The sequence below is a fragment of the Eurypyga helias genome, unplaced genomic scaffold, assembly GCF_000690775.1.
Source record: "Eurypyga helias isolate BGI_N326 unplaced genomic scaffold, ASM69077v1 scaffold17554, whole genome shotgun sequence".
In the NCBI taxonomy this organism is placed as follows: domain Eukaryota; kingdom Metazoa; phylum Chordata; class Aves; order Eurypygiformes; family Eurypygidae; genus Eurypyga; species Eurypyga helias.
Genome location: NW_010244499.1, coordinates 19,907 through 37,533, shown reverse-complemented (window position 1 = coordinate 37,533; position 17,627 = coordinate 19,907). Strand labels below are relative to the sequence as shown.

Genomic DNA, 17,627 nt, shown 5'->3' with positions numbered 1-17,627 from the left:
ATATATATATATATATATATATACCAGTTACTCTAAGCTGTATTTTAAATTAGTTCCATTAATGCAGATTCCTTTTTGCACATGTTTTTGATAAGCCACTCCAAACACAAACTCAATCCCCAAATACTACTTTTCAATGATTAGTCCTGCAGGAGAGGAAGATGATCATGGAGCTCTTTGGCCAAATTAAGTATAGAATGTAGAGGAGGGGAAAAAAAAGTCATGCCGTATAGTTTTTCTTTCATCTGTTGAACTTTGCTCAGGTTATTTTATTACGACTTAACTAGAGGTGAGTTAAGGGAAAGACTTAAGAATACAAGTTTGCATTTCTTTCGCTGTGAGTGTGTAAGGAACCCTGGCGTCCTGCCCCAGTCCTGGAGCAGAACACATCAAGATGGCTCTCCTTGTTTGCTGAGTTTTGTTCCAGCCTTGCTGGTGAGAGCTACTTTTCTTCTGAAGCATTGCAGAGGTGGTTCAGAGGCTGTAAGGACGGTTTTGTGCTTTTGTTACCTGCTCGCTGTGGCACTGGTGGTGTCCAGACACGGCCTCCCCATAATGCCACAGTGTGTGTTTGTCCACTGGACTCCTTATTTCCAGTTGGAGCAAAAGAATACAGCTTTGCAAAGCTAAAGCATGCACCATTGAAGGAATTTAGACTTGGCCACATGTTAAATGAACCAGTCTCAATCAGTTCTAATTGCCTTGTGTGTTTAGAGTTTTGTGTTTAAAATCCTATTTATTTGGGATTTGGAGCTTTCTGCAGGCCACTGTATAGAAATGGGACAAACAACATAGACTCTACATTGTGTTCACTTGTCTTAAAATGCTTTTGTGGCTTAAAAATGTCATAAACGTTTAAGCATAAGAATTCAATAATAAATTTGCTTTGCTTCTTCAATAATATAGAAATAAATGTAAAAGGGAGTAACACAAATGAAAATGTGTTTTTAAATATACTAAATACTGGGATTTCAGTTCCATATTTGTGCCAGTGGACACTGCAATTCAGCGCGGGACTCGTCTTGAAGATTGTAAGGTCTTTCAGATTAACAGCTGATTACACTTAACTGTGATCATGATAAGTCTTTGTTTTCAGTCTGTTTATTCCTTTTTGTTCCTTTTTAACATTTACAGTTTCTCATGTTCTAGTGGCTCACAGTTTCTAGAAAGAGGTGTCCCTGCCCATGGCAGGGGGGTTGGAACTAGATCATCTTTAGGGTCCCTTCCAACCCAAACCGTTCCATGATTCTTTGAGTGAGGACTTACTCCTGTTATGAGTAAATCATTGTTGTTCTCAGAATCAAAACAATGTACGTGGAAAGTGGAATTCATCAGTCCTGACCCAAATGTTTCAGAATGAAAGACTGCTTAGCAAGTGTTTCTGATGTCCTGCTAATATCCAAGAAATAGTGAGGTTTTTGTGGTCAAAGGGGGAAGGCTGTGGTGAGTGCCAAGGACATCTTGGAGCTGACAAGTGGGGAATAGTTGGTGACACCTGCACCTGTCTAGTGAGCTTGTGAAAAGCATAGTGACATATGGTGCTGCAGAAGGTGAACAGAAAAGCCAGTTAACAGAAACGTCTTAAATTTGGCTAGGTCAGTAAAGCAAGGTAGATTGTGTTTTTTAACTAATTACCAATAGTGCTTCTTTTAGGTATAAGACACAGAAATTTCCCAGGGGAAAAGTCATGGCTTGTATTCTAGGAAGACTACTCTGTGATTGTTTTTTATTTTTGTTTTAATCTGATTGTTTGATTTCTAGGAAACACTTTCAGCACATTGGCAGGGTTAGTCTTCGACTGGACAATAGTAAAAGACACAGAGGCTGATGGCTTCTCAGATTCCCACAATGCATTACGGTAAGTACATTTGATTTGTTCTCCAAAGTCTCGTGTACATTAAGTTTGTGTAAAAAAATTTCCCCACATCTAGGCAATTTACTGAATTGATGCTTAAAATCATGCTTACGGGTCAATTGTTTCAGGTAGTTTTTTTTAAGTGCCTACCCAACAGCCTGGACAGTCTCATCCCAGTTTAATTTAACAACTGATAGTGGTAATGTTGCATTAGAGCTTCCTGGACTGCTCAACTAGAAATAAATAGGTGCAATTGTTTATCTTCCTGAAACGTCTTGTGCAAAGGAAAGTTGAAACAGTAAGTCTGTTATCTGAGGATTTCAGCAGAGATTTCTTTTTTAATTTTTTTTTTTTAAGCAAAAATGTCCTCTCCCATTTCAGAAAGGAGCTCTATGAATTGAAGAGTTTCAGGTTTCAGGCAGCACTTAGTTCTGGTGTTGAGATGGCTTTCAAAGCAGCTAACCTATAAATTGGAGTGGACCAAGTGGCTGCTTGTAAGCTAGATACAGCTCCTAAGACCAGTTGAAATAATTCCATGAAAGTTATTCAATATATTGTCTTTCAGACAAAGCAATGAGTAGAAAGCACTTGCTTGGTAAATGAGCAATGGTGCTTGGTTCACCATGTGCACTGACTCAAAGAGTAAGTTAACTGGAATTTGGAAGTGCTGTATTTTGTGGAAACTTCTGTGCAAAGATCTTGAAAGTGCTTTTCAACTCACTAATGAGATAAGTGGTTTTCAGCATTTCTGTATAATAAGTAAATATTCCCTCCATTTAATGGAGTTGGAGTTCTTGCTCAAAAGGCAGAAATCTCACCTGTGGCAGGGACAGAAATAGAATCCAGACCATATGATTCTATATTTTTCCCTCTCCTATATTTGTCACCAGACCATCTTTGACCCCTGTTCTGGTGTTGGTTCTTTTAATTTATTTTTTGAGTTTTGCTAAGCCTGTGTAGTTTTACAGTGATTGTTTTGTTCTTCAGTTGCTTCATACAGAAATTTGAGTTTCCATCCTTATTAAACTAACCAGAACTCAAGGCTATTTGGTAGTACCTTGTATGGGATATTTTTCAAGTTACGCTCCAAGAGTTTTGCCTTTGCCCTGCACCAACTGCTGTCAACACACCAGGATCCTGTTACCTAGCAGTACTATGCTAGCATCCATCATATTATATTCCAAGGCGAATACTGAGTTTGCTTAACATGAATGTTGGTAGGAAGAATGGCTCCCTGATAAATGTGAATTTGGCCAGACTGCAAACACATGAAATATGGGTTTTTCTCACAAAACAGACACTTCTTGAGTATAGCTTTAGCCAAAACCTCCCTAATGTATGGTAAGCTTGTAAGATGAAACAGATTCACACTCATGCACTGGAGGCTACATTTATTTCAGAAAACAGGTTCCAGCAAAATGTAGATAGATTGCAGGACATAAAATAATGTAGGAAACTACATCTTCCTTAAAGAACCTGGCTTTATTCGTATGAGGATTTGCTGACTGGTATATGGGGGGACTGGATCTCTCAGAGAGCAGAATGGTTAACAGTTAACTTCCATCCTCAAACCCATACTCCAGATACACTGGAAGTGGGGAAAGGGTAGCAAACAAGAATCTTTGCTACTGGGTAAACACAAACTCCAATTGTTCAGCCTTAGAGAACCAAACACACAGCATTACCTGAGGAAATCCTGCTGAGCCAGTAATACACTTGGAACTGCAGGTATGAGTGTGTGGCCCTTAACTACAGTGAGAGCTAGGCAGTGTGCTAATTGGTCAGTGGGACTTATGATCCAAGTCCTAGTCCATATGGAGCTTTTCTTTTTGGTGTAAGTATTGCTAGAGTGTGTTTTTGACCAAACTGATATTGATATATGCTTTACTGTTAGCACAGCTATGATAACATAATAGTGTTCTAATGGTGTTACAGCTTTGCAACCGATAAACCATCGTAAATATGTTAATACTCATAACTGCTCTCAGTATGTCTTCACTGATTTTACTGTGAAAGTGCACGTGAAGTTGAACAGATCGTGTGCACACAGAAGCTGGCAACCTTTAAAACATGATCCTCTTTCAGTTTCTCTCCTGTCCTTTACCCATTCATGGCAAATTCCTTTCCTCTCGTCACATCTCACCGAAATTTCCAACAGTTACTACAAGTACTCTGCTTGCAGATTTATTTTCATGGTCATTTTAATAAATGCATATGAGCTTCTTCATATAGGTCAAAGTTACGTTCTGGTTTGTTAAGCTGTTGCTTTTATAAACATAAGCTTTGGGTCTTTCACATCAGTTGTTCCACGATGATCTAGAGAGTTTTTGCAGTCTACACCTACTGCAAAAAGTGAAGGGATCATTATAGACAACATGTGCAGTCTTCTGATATCTCTTGAAAGCCCACAAACAAGCTTCAAAGAAACTTTTATCAGTCACAGAATTAGCTGTAGATATCTTGAAGAATGAGTAAAATTTGGATATCTGGTCCCAGGCAGGCATCTTAAATTTGCTTAAAAATGGAAATAGCTGGGAACAGATGCTGGTGGTGTTTCTCTGTGGGTTTACAAAGATTGGTTAACAATTTTCTGTTCACTTTTTGGATCACCTTTCAGTATACTGAAGTTCTTGGAATCCACTTATATTCCACCTTCCTATATTTCGGAGATGGAAAAAGTTGCCAAGCAAGGAGATACCATTTTGGTGTCTGGAATGAAAACAGGGAGTTCTAAATTAAAAGCAAGAATACAGGAAAGCGTCTATAAGGTAAGAAACATTAAATTTTTTTTATTGGTATTATTATTATTTAGTCTTATAGTCCAATGTTAACAGGAGTATTTTAAGTTTGTCCTGATGAATTTGTTCCTGTTGCGGACATCAGTGCTGCGGCTCTGTCGTACTGGGTTGACTCTGTAGCCTGTGTCACAAAAGACAATGCTGCCCTTGATCACCCTGAAGGGGCTGGAGACTGATGCAGTTACCTAATCCAGAATGGTGTGTGTGCCAGAGATTTTTTCTAAACCTAAAACTCTGACCAAAGGCCCTGTGGCAGAGGAATACACTTCAAATACTGATTTGAATTATGACTTTATTATTCCTGATAGCTATTCGTATTATACATATAACGAGAATCGTGCTGGGCAGGCTATTGGCCCTTTAGCTCTTTTCAAAAATAATGGACTAGAACACTTGAGGTCATCTTCTCAGTAAATAAATAGCTAGGACAAGGATTGCTATATTGGATATACTTTTATTTCCTGTTGTTCTTGAAGTGAGTGTCATATGAATACTTTTAGTATCTAATTCTACCTCATTAGATTCTGGCCTCCAAGGAATGGCTTTGGGATCAGAATGTCAGTGTTACAAGGGTGTTAAACTGCAGTATTGGCAGTCCTCCCAGCTGTTAGGTAGATCCATGCTGTTTCTTTCTTTGTAACTTGTGGTGACTGAGTGTTTCATTTAACTCTGGTTAAGAGGGTTGCTTCTTCTCTTAATAGAATTTATGAACACCTGAGAGAGGTTTTATGGGTTGTTGTTTACAAGAATACTTGGCATTGTGCTAGTATCAACTTAATACTGCACCTTAAAAAAAAAACTTCAGAAAACCGCCACCATTTTATAGAAGTTCATCTCGTATCTGCAGTCTGGTTTTGCAAATTTGTGTTTTTACATGTTGTTCTTAATGTTTTTGCTTAAAACAGAATTGCCTTGGACTATTTAACCCATACCTGTAAAAAGTGTTCTATGATAATATTATGTAAGTGTAGGTAATACTAGTAATGTGGCACAAATAATACTGTGTGTTAGGAATTTATTTTTGTTACAGATCTACCTACTTGCACTGAATATAGCTACTCTGATATCAGTCTGACTTTTTTCTTGAATGTTTGTAGCTTGATTAGTTTTTTGTTTTAATATTTATTTTTCTGAATTAGCTTTGAGCTGATATGGTAAATGAAATTGAAAAAATATTGTTCTGTTTGCAATTTTTTATGGCTTTCTGGTTAGTAGTTCCTTTAAATCTTTCACTGCTGCCAGACTGCACATTTTCAGTGAACATCCCTCAAACAACTGTAATAGAATTCGTACAATTACCTGTTGCATTCCTAATTTAATAGACCAATGAGTTTGATACAGATTCCTCAGTGAAGTTACAATGGATATGTTGTAGGGAGGTACCATGTTTTACAGTAGGGAAAATAAATTTCTAGATGTCTCAGTAGTCACTGTGCGTCTGTCTCAAGTTTTTCGGTGTTCTCCAGAAAATTGAACCAAAATGATGTCTGTACAGACTTGATTTTTTTTTTTTTTCAGCGTTGCACAGTATGCATAGAGATCTCTAGACCATTCATTGTCCCTTGCATTTCCCTGTTGTGACAAAGTTTGACATGGTAATAAAGAGCCAATTACAGCAAGTAATATTTTTCACTTACAGATTATAAATTACTGCTGCATGGTCTGTTTCAAACAAAGGAGCTGCTTTAAATGTGGTTGCTTTTTCTTTTCTTTCCAATCAATAGCATGTACATCCTGCAGAAGTCAGATTGCTTATTTTGGAAAACATCCTTTTAAATCCAGCATATGACATTTATCTTCTGGTAGGAACATCAATTCAGTACAGAGTTCAGAAAATAAGGCAAGGGAAGATTACAGGTTTGTCATGGGTTTTTTTGGTTAACGCTTTGCATGATTTTTTTTTTAACTGCTGAGAAATTTTGAATTGTGTGTAAACTATGTTGTTAATATTTAATACTGCTTTCCTAAACCACCAGTTTAAAAAAAAAAAACACTTTTTTTTCCTGTAAAAAATATTGTGTCTGTAAAGGTTTTACTCTTGAAGATTTGTCAAGGACATGAAGATAAGGGTAAGTTAGAATAGGAGTAAACACCATCGTTTTAGATATGCTCATTTATTTCACATTGACTAAGAAATTGTGTTGGACTTTCTTAGTTAAATGAAATTTAGATTAGTAACTCCTCTAACAGAAAATGTTTTCTTGACAAATGACTTTGCTCCACTTCTACAAGTGTGGTTTAGCGGCCTTTATGTCCCCTTAGAAGTGTGGAAGTTTGTAATTGCGTCCTTTTTTGGTTTTATAGAAACGAGGTAGGGAATGTTTTACTGGGCTGGTAGGCCAGGCTCGCCAGGCCAGCTGGGAGCACAGAACAGAGCGGCAGAAATTGTAGAACGTAATTTGGCCACTTTTAAAGCTAGAAATTAATTGGATGTTAGGTGTAATCAGTGGGATGATGCTAGTTGGCAATTGCACCTTCAAAAATTTAGTTGAGAAAGTCATTTTGAGAGTGTGCATTGATGCAATCACAGAAATGCTATTTCTACAAGGCGTTAGAAATACTGATTGAATGTGCGCGCTAGGCATCAATAAAAATTAATCAGCAATAATTGGCAGCATTCAAACACTGACACACTTGCTTTTATTGTTTCATATGTTGTCTTGTTTTATGTACAGAATTAGCGATGCCGTCTGATCTGTATGAGCTGCAGCTACAGAACAATGTACTTGATCCCGAGGGAGATCTGTCTTGGCCGGTTGCCAAGCTGGACCAGAAAACATCGGTTGTAACTGCATTGCAGCAGGGTCAAACTAACCTCGTACTTGGACACAAGAGTATCCTTCCTAGGTGACGCTTTTCCATCCAGATCTTTGTGGCAGGAGGCAAACTTTCCACCCTATGCAGCGCAAAAGGATAAAATTATCCACACTGGTACCAGTAGTCTTGCGAATCAGGAGCGCCTGGTGGAGCCACAGAAAGCAGCACTGCTGTGAATTCAGTCTCAGCAGAGCTGCCTTGAAACGTTCTAAGAAATTAGACTGGCAAAAGATGAGTTAAATCATATCTGTTCCCCTCAGTCAATGTGGAATTGCGATGGGGCTTTATTCTTATATTTCGGGCATTATATTGTCTAGTGGAATCTCTCTCAAATGCTCACTGCCTTTCAGGGTAGTGGGGATAACATTTATTCTCCATGTACAAGTAGCTTTAAATACCCAAAGAAGCCCGAGGAGCCCCAGGAACAAGCTGAACTTTACTTGACTTTTGACAAAACTTTTCTGTTCCTTTACTGAGACTTCAGGTATTCGCATGCAAGGGGTTTCCAGACTACCAAACAGCACTATCTATGTTGTAAATCCTGGGTATTTAGGTTGGTACTGGCTGAAATTTTCCTGATTGCTTAATATAATTTCTTGCCTTGTTTTTGTGTTGGTGTTTTTCTCTGTGTATATACATGTTTCCTTTTCTCCTATTACTTTTCATAGGTAAGTAACTTTATTCATGAAAGTAGCTCAATGTGAAATAGGTTTAGTAGTAAAGTTTTATTTATTTTCTTTCATCTCTCTATTCAGCAGCTTAAAACAAAGAATGTGCATGTACAGAATGTGGACACCAAAAGCAAAATGCTTATATCTGTTATGTGAAGAGGCTGTTGGTTTGTGCTGTTTAATATTTCCTGTTTCGTAGGATTTACGGTTCATCCAGGTGACAGATGGGTCCTAGAAAAAGACAGACTTTATGAAATTACAATTGAAGTGTATGATAAATCAAGCAATAAGGTGTATTTATCTGATGTAAGTTGAAATGTTGATATATTTCTGAGTGTCTGTCTCCTAAATCCTGGCTTTCTTTGAAATTCATTGAGCAGTTTTTTATTTACATAAAGTTAGGACATGTCAAAGCATGTTGTTTCTTGCCTTTTCCTTTTTTCCCTTTGTTTTGTTGTTGGGTGGTTTGTTATTTGGGTTTTTTTTGGTGTGGGGTTGTTTTATTTATTTTAAATAAAGCACTCTGGGGAATTCATGTGAAAATGCCCAATGGAGTCTAAGCGCTGTAGAAAAAACTGGAAGAAGTTGCACAACTGCACTTCAAACATAGCATAGACATTGCAATGGAAATTGCAAACCAGTGTAACTGCTGGAGAGCTGTACTCATACAGTATTTCATCTCATCAGCCCCCTCCCCGTACAACACTGTCACATCTAGAGGCCATCTTTCTATTAAAGAATGAGGTATAAGGTAGGCTTATAACACTCTTGAAGAGGTACCTGTTTCCTTCCAGTTGACCATGGGAAAAGCTTAGATGAGCCTAACAGGTTGGACAGGGCTTTGAGCAACCTGGTCTAGTGGAGAGTGTCCCTGCCCATGGCAGGGGGGTTGGAACTAGATGATCTTTAAGATCCCTTCCAACCCAAACCATTCTATCATTCTGTGATTCGCTAGCATTAAAACACTTCACTGTTTGGTAGTGAAATAAGATAAATTCTAGGTACTAGGTACCAAATATACATTGCTATTAAATTTTGGGGGTTTTTTAATAGTTCATTTGCAAGCAGAAAAACTCTATTAAATAAATTACTGCTTTCAGTGTATCAAATTTATGAGTGTTATTTTATTGGCGCTTATTTGCTTCCTGCAGTGTAGATCTGAGTTTCACCTACATCTCAGGAATGTGCTATTGGGGCAGTATATTTGTGTGTTCTTCCCATTTTGTGTTTAAGAATGACAAAGTTAAGAAATTATATTAAAATGTGAATTATTTATTGGTACAAATATTGGTGCTTTAAACGTTAAATTACATGTTGTTGATAATATTAAAAAGTAGGTGTGTTCCGTGGAGTGAATGCGGTGTCTAAAAGATACAATCTTGTTGAAAGACTAAAACTTTCACAGAGAAAAATTCTTACTTGGTTTTAGATAAGTTTTGTTGAACTATGTTATTAAACAATTGTTTTCTCATTGATTTGTTGCTAATAATATGTTTGTGGCTGTCTGCACAGTACTGATATCAGTTCCCTGTGGTAATACCCATTTAATGTTTCGGTTTTAGAATATCAGAATTAATACAAAGCTGTCCAAAGAATATTTTGAGGTGCTGACATCATCTCTGAATGGGTCGTATCATTATGTGAAAGCAATAAAGAAGGGTCAGACCATTATTGATGCTGCACTGACATCAGTAGTAGATCAGGTATGTTTTGAGAATAACTATTCTGCTTTACTGGTAGGCCTAAAAATAAATAATTTGTGCAGTTAGTGATGTCATAGCAACATGGTAAAAAGAAACCTAAGAATTACGTGGGACTAACACATCTGTTTAAATAGATTAAGAACCAAATTCTGATATCCTTACTCCAGGAAAACTGTCAATGAAGTCAACAGAGGATTTGCTTAAAAAAAGACTGTGGGATTTTGCTGCTGAGTATGTGGCAAACACCTGTTAAAGCAGTGGTGCACAGCACTGATTTTTTTTTTCATGGCAGATACTTATGTGGGCACATACCGTTTCCTTGTGCTGGTGCAAAGGTCCTCTCACATTCTCTGAGTGAATTATACAGTTGATTGTGCTAGGATCATCAGTCTCATACCCTGGCCTTGTTCTGCATTCAGTTACATTTGGAAAGTTTTCTGTCATTTGGTAAGTGATGTTAAGTGCTGGAATGAAAATCTGCCAAATGTAACAGCCTGTAAATTTCTTCAAATTAATATTCATTAACTTTCTGCTAGTTGGGCAGGCTGCTGAATGTATGGCTAACTAGGGCACGTGGTGTGAAAGTATTTGCTTTTGCTTGGAACTTGGAAAAATTCAACATTTCAACCCATGTGCTGTGAAATCATTTTAGTGATTCCTTGAGTAGGATTTAGTAGATCTTGTATGTGATATGAGCCATGCTTATTCTCTGTGTCAGAGGGCTACTCTTGAATGAAATGAGGTCTACTGAGAGCTGCTAAAGCTTTCCTTCAGACCTCCAGTAAGAAACAGTATGTTGTGCCACAGGGTCATGGCATTACAATTACAGAAAAGTTTAAAAGCAGTGTTTTGGGATGGGTTAAGGAATGGGTCTTTTAGGCTGTTTGTCTTCACCTGCTGCAGAGTGGAATGAGCAACGAGTAAATGCAGGTGTGGAGTTACCAAATCAGTTCTCCACACAAGGTCTCCAAAGCTAAGTGTAGTGAAGTGTATTTCTTTTTGCTGTTTGCCTGTTAAATGAACGCGGACACCTGTATCTCCGTGGCAGTACTGCTCATTTAATACAGTAGCGCACTCCCTGCGATGACCTGTTTGCTCGCAAGTAACACTGGTCGTAACGTCACCCTAAATAGCTTTCCTTTCTCTCTGTTTTCAGCAACTTGCCTATATATATATAAGGAGTAAACATTAATTCTAGGAAGCAGTATGGTGCCATTTCTAATAGGGTGCTGTTCCTTTTTGTAGGATGGAGGTGTTCATACATTACCAGTTCCAGTGCGAAACCAGCAGGATGTCGAAATATATGTTCCCATAGTTCTTTCACCCAGCATTTTGACGTTTCCTTGGCAGCCAAAAGCAGGAGTCTACCAGTACACCATCCAGGTATGCCAAAGAAGTATGTAGGTGCAGGAAGTATTGCTCAAGCAGACGCAGTGAGGCCTGTATATAGAGTTAACTTGGGATACTTCAGGCACAGTGATATCAAAACTTTATTTGGAGGAATTTCGTTGGATGTTAGTTTCAGGAATTGTGTGCTTTTTCATAAAAACTACACATTAAGAAGCCAACGAACATAAAAGCCCCACTGATGTTTACTTGTCTTTTATTCACTTCCTCTCTCCCTCACTCATGCAGCACACACATACTCACAGAGTTGTTTGGAATTATGGAAAACATCCTAGGTAAAAAAACTCCATAGTAGTAACTAGAGACTACCATTTACTGCAAAGGGATGGGAGTATGGGAGCATGACAAGATTGATGAGCAGCACCCTATCAACCTTTGACAGCAGTATCCTTGTCTTGCCATACATCTTTGTTTTTAATAGAAAGTTACAGGGAATCAAAGGCTACAGTTTCATTTACAGTATGCCCTTCTAAAGGGACTGTTTCGTATGTGTGTCTTTGCTCCCATGCTGCCAATCCTTCCATACGCTTCATGAAGCAAAGGGCTTGTCTTCCAGTCTCCCAAGTAGAGTTTAACTGGGGAAAAGAACATTGTGCTTCCCCAGCCCAGACTCTTATCCTGGTGCAGTGATATGCAGATCCTGCACTAAAGCATTTCAGGCACAGTTCCTTCCTCTCCCTTTCAGCATGAAGTAGTGCTGAGTTTTGAGTTATAAAAGAGGCAGTGGGACACATAGTGCCTGAAATAAACAAATCCATCTCATAGAGGTAAAACTGCATTCTCTACTGTACATCTCAAGTTAACGCCATGGGAGTTTAGTGCTGTTATCTGTACTTTTAATTTCTGTGGGATTAGAGTTTGCTTCAGTTCATGCTGTACCCGACCACACCAGCAGTGTGTGGTAAAAATTATTAGTACAGATATGCATTTTCAGTAATTCATCATAACTTCTGCTAGAGTTTTCCCAGAAAGGGAAAGTAAATGTATTCTCTGCTTCCTACCTCTTTTACAGTTCTATTATTGTCTCTCCTTATCTTGCATATATCATCAAATATCTCACTAGACAACATTCCTTTGTGTTACGCCAGTAATTGAATCAGCATTCTTGCTTTACTGTGGATTCCCCCCGCCCCCCATTAAAAACATAAAACCTTTTTTCTCCCAACATTTAAATTAGTTTGCATTTACTGAAACTGAGAACATTTTCCCAGTCTGGCCATTCAGCAGTACTAGTGGTTGTTTACAATAGTACACAGCTTGACTGTTGTTCCTGCATGTAGATTAGTGTTTGCCTCCTACTCGATAGTTTGAGTCAGGCATTGAATTGGTGAATAGACTTTTTCTGAAAACAAGTTGAAAGAGATTTTTGGATTTAGCCAAATTCTGTTTATAGCTAAAGAAACTCCTTCCAGATGGTATCAGAATGACTTTTAGGTTTTACTTTGTCAGCTCTCTGGTGTTTTTGTTGGTTGCTTTGCTCATATTTGTGCTAATAAGATGTCTCCTGTTGTAAATAAAAAAGGGGTGGGGGAAGACATTTCTGCCCTTCCTGGCATCACTGTTCTGCTCGTTTCCCTGTTTTAACTGAAAATAACTTTAGAAAACATTCTGAACTTTTACAGTCTTTAAATGTTTCTCTCCACATCCCATGCATCTCCTATCACACCCTATTACTTATTTATCCATTTGTCTGTGTCTGGTGCTCTTTTTATAATCAGGTGGTTGTGCACGTGCTCATGGGAAGGAAAATGAGAAATTACTGTCCTTTTGATTTTCTTTTTGACCTGGTAAAAGTTATTAGCTAAGATGCTTCATAATTTAGATTTATTTTCCGCACTGTCCTGCTAGGCAAAATTTATCACCTTGTCCATTTGTAGTTTAATCATGAAACGGATTAGAGCAAGTCCTGAGAAAGTTAAAGAAGTTAAAACAATAGACATGAACAAAGAAATTGCTCCGATGGTTGCCTGTGTTTTACTCTGACGGAACCTTGGCGTTTATTTTGGAGTGTGGAAGTGCCTTCTTTTTTTTTTAATTTGCTTTAAAAATGCATTATTTTCACTATACCTTTCTGCACAGTATTTGTCTCAACAGATACTTCCTGTAGCTCACAGGAATTATGTTTAAAACCTGTACATTTTACAGCACTGTAATGATTATGTTTCTTCAGTAGCTAGTATTACACTTCTAGGAAGGCAGCTCTGCACTTGTGCTGGCAGAATGTTCTTTTTGGCCCTTCATTGTATAAAATAGGAACCTGCAGCAATATAACCTTGTCCTGGCTGCGAAGCGCGCATAGAGTATGTATAATTATTTGGCTCTGTTGATGTGGACCATAATATCAAGCATCTACTTGCTACCCTTCTGCAGAATAATTCCGCTCACTTTAAGCTGTTCTAATTGTGAAATAACCCTTCAAGAGCTGTGAGCTATAGCAAAAGGGTGGGTTTTTCTTTTTTGTTGGTTTGGGTTTTTTATAGCTTGTAAGTTTGGCAGTTACCAACTCCTTCCTTGAAAAGCCGTAGCCTGTACACCGCAGTGCTCTGCGCAGTGCTTGTGGCAAGAGGGGGCAGTTTCCATTTGTGCTTGTAGCTGATCAGTTGCTGGAGCAGCACATTGAATAGCTGCAGGTAGACATGCTGATTTTCAGCATAAAAATAAAGAAGTAATGCCAAGAAGAGAGTGACTTCTTTTTCTTCTTTTCCCCTCTTGCTTGATTCCCTCCCTTCCTCCCACCTTCTTATTTTCTTCCCTTCAGATCCCTTAATAATGCCCATTGAAAGAAGCTTGTAGGTACAGAATGTCAGGTTAACAGCTCTGAGACCCAAAATCAGCATTTTGGCTGTCAGCAACAGAGAAACAGTGGGAGTGTTCAGGAGTACAGTAATCCCCCGTGCCAGGCCTCTGGAGTGCTGATTCGTGAAATCCTCTGCTGACTCTAAGCACTATCCATCACCGGGAGTTGTGAGCATCAGTCTTCTGCAGCTGGGGGAGAGAGATTTGGGTTAGCAGCACTGGTGAGCACGTAGGCTATGTGCATGAAGAAACCTGAAAGTAAAAGGAATGAAGGGTGGTAATCTTCTTATCTCTACTTGACTTTATCTCAAAGTTCTGAGGTATTATTTTGTTTGTACTTCTTCAATAATAGCATTGTGGGTGCTCAGTGTGTCCTTGGTTTTCATGGAAGATATTAAAAGGTGTGACACCCAAGAAACGTTAGTACCATAGAGTTTATAAAATATTTGAAAGACTTTTTCTCTGTATTCTAGGCTCACGGTGGAAGTGGAAATTTCAGCTGGTCCTCTTCTAACCAGGCAGTTGCTACAGTGACAGTCAAAGGAGTAATGACAACTGGAAGTGATATTGGTGTCAGTGTTATTCAGGCAACTGATGTTCAGAATCCATTGCATTATGGAGAAATGAAGGTGAAGCTCTTTATTTTCCCTGATCGTTCTTGAATGTGGCTTCTGGAAACAGTGAAGAAGCTGAGAATGCCATAGGCATTTCCCTTTCCAGAATGTTCCTGAGATATTTCCCTGCCTCCTCTGTGGCAGGTTAAATGATCAGGTTCAGAGTCTGTGTTTCTGGGGATTTAAACTCTCTCCACTACATTAGCTTTGGTCCCATTTTTTTCCTCTCCCTAATTTCCTTGGTAACTCTTTTTCCTTCTTGAAAGTTTTGAATGCAGGAAGAAGGTAGTCATTTACTATTGGCCTAGTCATCTAAGTAGCCAAACCAAACTAAAAATGCTTCTGCCAGGTAAAAGGTGGGTATTTTTCCTCAATATAAACCGATGACAGATACCATCAAGATGTGCAAGGAAATTCCTGCTTGGAGAAGTGGCAGAAATGCTATACAGTGCCACATAATAAATCTGCATACCAAAGCTGGCCAAGAAAGAAATAATCTTTTTGGAAAAATAGGAGAAAATGGGAATTAAGAATACACCTCCCAGAAGGGATTTTGTGGTCTCTGTGAAAATCATATCGTATTCTTAGGATTTAGTCGAGGTGATCAGTGTGTGATATGGGGTGAAGAAAATACAGAAATGCTATACAGTGCCACATAATAAATCTGCATACCAAAGCTGGCCAAGAAAGAAATAATCTTTTTGGAAAAATAGGAGAAAATGGGAATTAAGAATACACCTCCCAGAAGGGATTTTGTGGTCTCTGTGAAAATCATATCGTATTCTTAGGATTTAGTCGAGGTGATCAGTGTGTGATATGGGGTGAAGAAAATACAGAAACAGTATATAAGAGTGTGCCAAGATAGGTGAAGAAGCTGCTCTGGTTAACAGTGGTCAACACTGTGAAGCTACAATCTGAAATAATTCTCTCTAGAACATTACTGATTTGGAAATACCTCCTTGTGCCCTTTGGATCCAAATAGTTTTCCTTAATGAAACTGTGTCAGTGCTTACTCTCTCTGTCAAACTTAAGAACTACAGACCTGTAACATGATAGAATAGAAACTAAAAGTACTACGGTGTACTTTTACTAAAGAACACTTTTTTACTGAAGTACTAAAACTACTGTGGTGCACGTTTGCTACTGTGAAGTAATGCTGCTCTGCTGCCTTCAGAAATTCAGGCATTTGAATATATGCTTTAGCTCTGTGCTTTTTGCAAAGAGCTAAGCATTAGCATGGGAACCTGACAGAGAGGAAATTTGCTTCTGACATCAGAAAAACTAAGAGATAGTGTACTGAGCACGTGTGACTAATCTGAGATCCAGAGGCTGTGTTTATCTAACTGCACGGTCATAAATGAAATGGGTTTGTTTATGCTGAGAGGATACTATTGAGGCTGGCAAACAATCTCCATCTGGCTAAGGCTTTATGAAGGACAGGGTTTTGTTTCTGAGGGAGCGTAGAAGTTGATTTAGGAAGCAGGTCTCGCAAGCCCTGGGGCAGTGCGCCTGCCTTCCAGGATACCTGCATGTAATTGAGCAGCTGGTGGGGAAGAAGCCGATTGTGTCCAATACACATACACTAGCTATACAAAATACCTCATCGTTTTTAGGTATCCCCATGTGCAGCAGTGCTGTAATTGTTGTGCTGCAGTTCTGTTACACCAAAGTCCCCTCTGACACAAGTGTTAAAAAATGTGTTTCGTCTGGGCTGCTAAGTCTGTCCCATAATGAAGAGAGAGCTCTGTATGCAGGTGTTTTGCCACTTTCGCTCTTTTTTTAAAGTATGTGTGTTTTGGGAAAGATCTTTCTAAACTGATTTTTACTTGAAACAGCTGTATCTACTAATGCTGGGTTTTTTGAGGGGCAAGTTAATTTGGTTTTTGTGCTGAGATCATTTATTTCAGTTCTACAAACTGGATTTGAGAGGTACTAAACTTCATGCTTAAAATAACGACGTAAATGCTTACAGTAACACAAATTAAAATGTGTGCAGAATTTAGTTTACAGACGTGCTCTGAAATTATTCTCTGGACAACCCAGGATGCTGCTTTATAGCAGTGTCATAGTTACCAGGAGGAGATAGAAGAATGAAGAATTTTCAGTTAAAACTTCTCATCCACAAACATAAGTCAAAGCCTGGAGACAGAAAAAATACTGCTGTCCATGTGAGCTTTCAAAGCAGTGTATTGCACAGTCTGAATAGGTTATTTTTGAATGTCTTTGTTCTTAAGTTAGGAGTTGTATGCTTTGCAGAGTAAATCTGAAGAGTTCTATTTGCTGACCTCAGTGAGCAGGTTTTAAGAATACTTAGCCATGTTCCACAAGGATTACAGTTTTAACTCTGTACCATATGGTTCTATGTGTTGCCCTGAAGCCATTTGCAGATGGTTAGCAAGTTAAAATACTGCAAATGAAAAGTTTTCATCATAGCGATTGTTACGGAATACACGATCAGTCTGTGGTGGATCCTTTAATAGAAAAAATAGCAAATCAGAGTCGAAGTTAAGGCTTATTCATCAACATACCAGCTATAATAGCATGGAAGATGTATTTCTGCCAGTCTTACTTTTGAAAGTAATCCTTTTGATTTCAGAAGTATCTCGCACATACAGTTCAGTTGTTGAAGCAGAAGGTTGTTAGGTTAGTGGATATTTGTTTGCTTCTTTAGATATCTGGCATATTACTGTGGGGAAATGTTGAGCCCTGGACATCTTGGTCTAGCTCAGATATTTACACTGTGAAAGTCAAGGTTGGATACTAAATCTGACCCAGTTGCTGGTAGTACCTCTTGGAGATACTGTGCAACTTAGTCCACACTTCAAAATCAGCAAAGCAGAAGTGGCATTAAAATGATCACCAAACTAATGCGCACATGGACTGTTGTGGGGAAGGAGTACTACAATAGTAGCAAGCTTTTCCTGGCCCTTTCCGACACCTTTCTGCAGCACATAAGCACAAAAGCA

The 17,627-nt window shown here is 38.5% G+C and overlaps 1 protein-coding gene across 1 annotated transcript in view; it reads left to right on the top strand.

Moving 5' to 3' along the window:
• Positions 1-1,761: 1,761 nt before the first annotated feature.
• NUP210 (nucleoporin 210kDa) overlaps positions 1,762-17,627 on the top strand; it is a gene marked incomplete at both ends in the record, with an annotated part of 35,448 nt that continues 19,582 nt past the window's right edge. The window contains 9 exons of the mRNA XM_010149782.1: positions 1,762-1,858; positions 4,473-4,623; positions 6,378-6,510; positions 7,329-7,487; positions 7,955-8,023; positions 8,341-8,447; positions 9,704-9,844; positions 11,090-11,227; positions 14,521-14,676. Of these exons, the coding sequence (XP_010148084.1) occupies positions 1,762-1,858; positions 4,473-4,623; positions 6,378-6,510; positions 7,329-7,487; positions 7,955-8,023; positions 8,341-8,447; positions 9,704-9,844; positions 11,090-11,227; positions 14,521-14,676 (1,151 nt within the window). The remainder of the gene's footprint in view (positions 1,859-4,472; positions 4,624-6,377; positions 6,511-7,328; positions 7,488-7,954; positions 8,024-8,340; positions 8,448-9,703; positions 9,845-11,089; positions 11,228-14,520; positions 14,677-17,627) is intronic.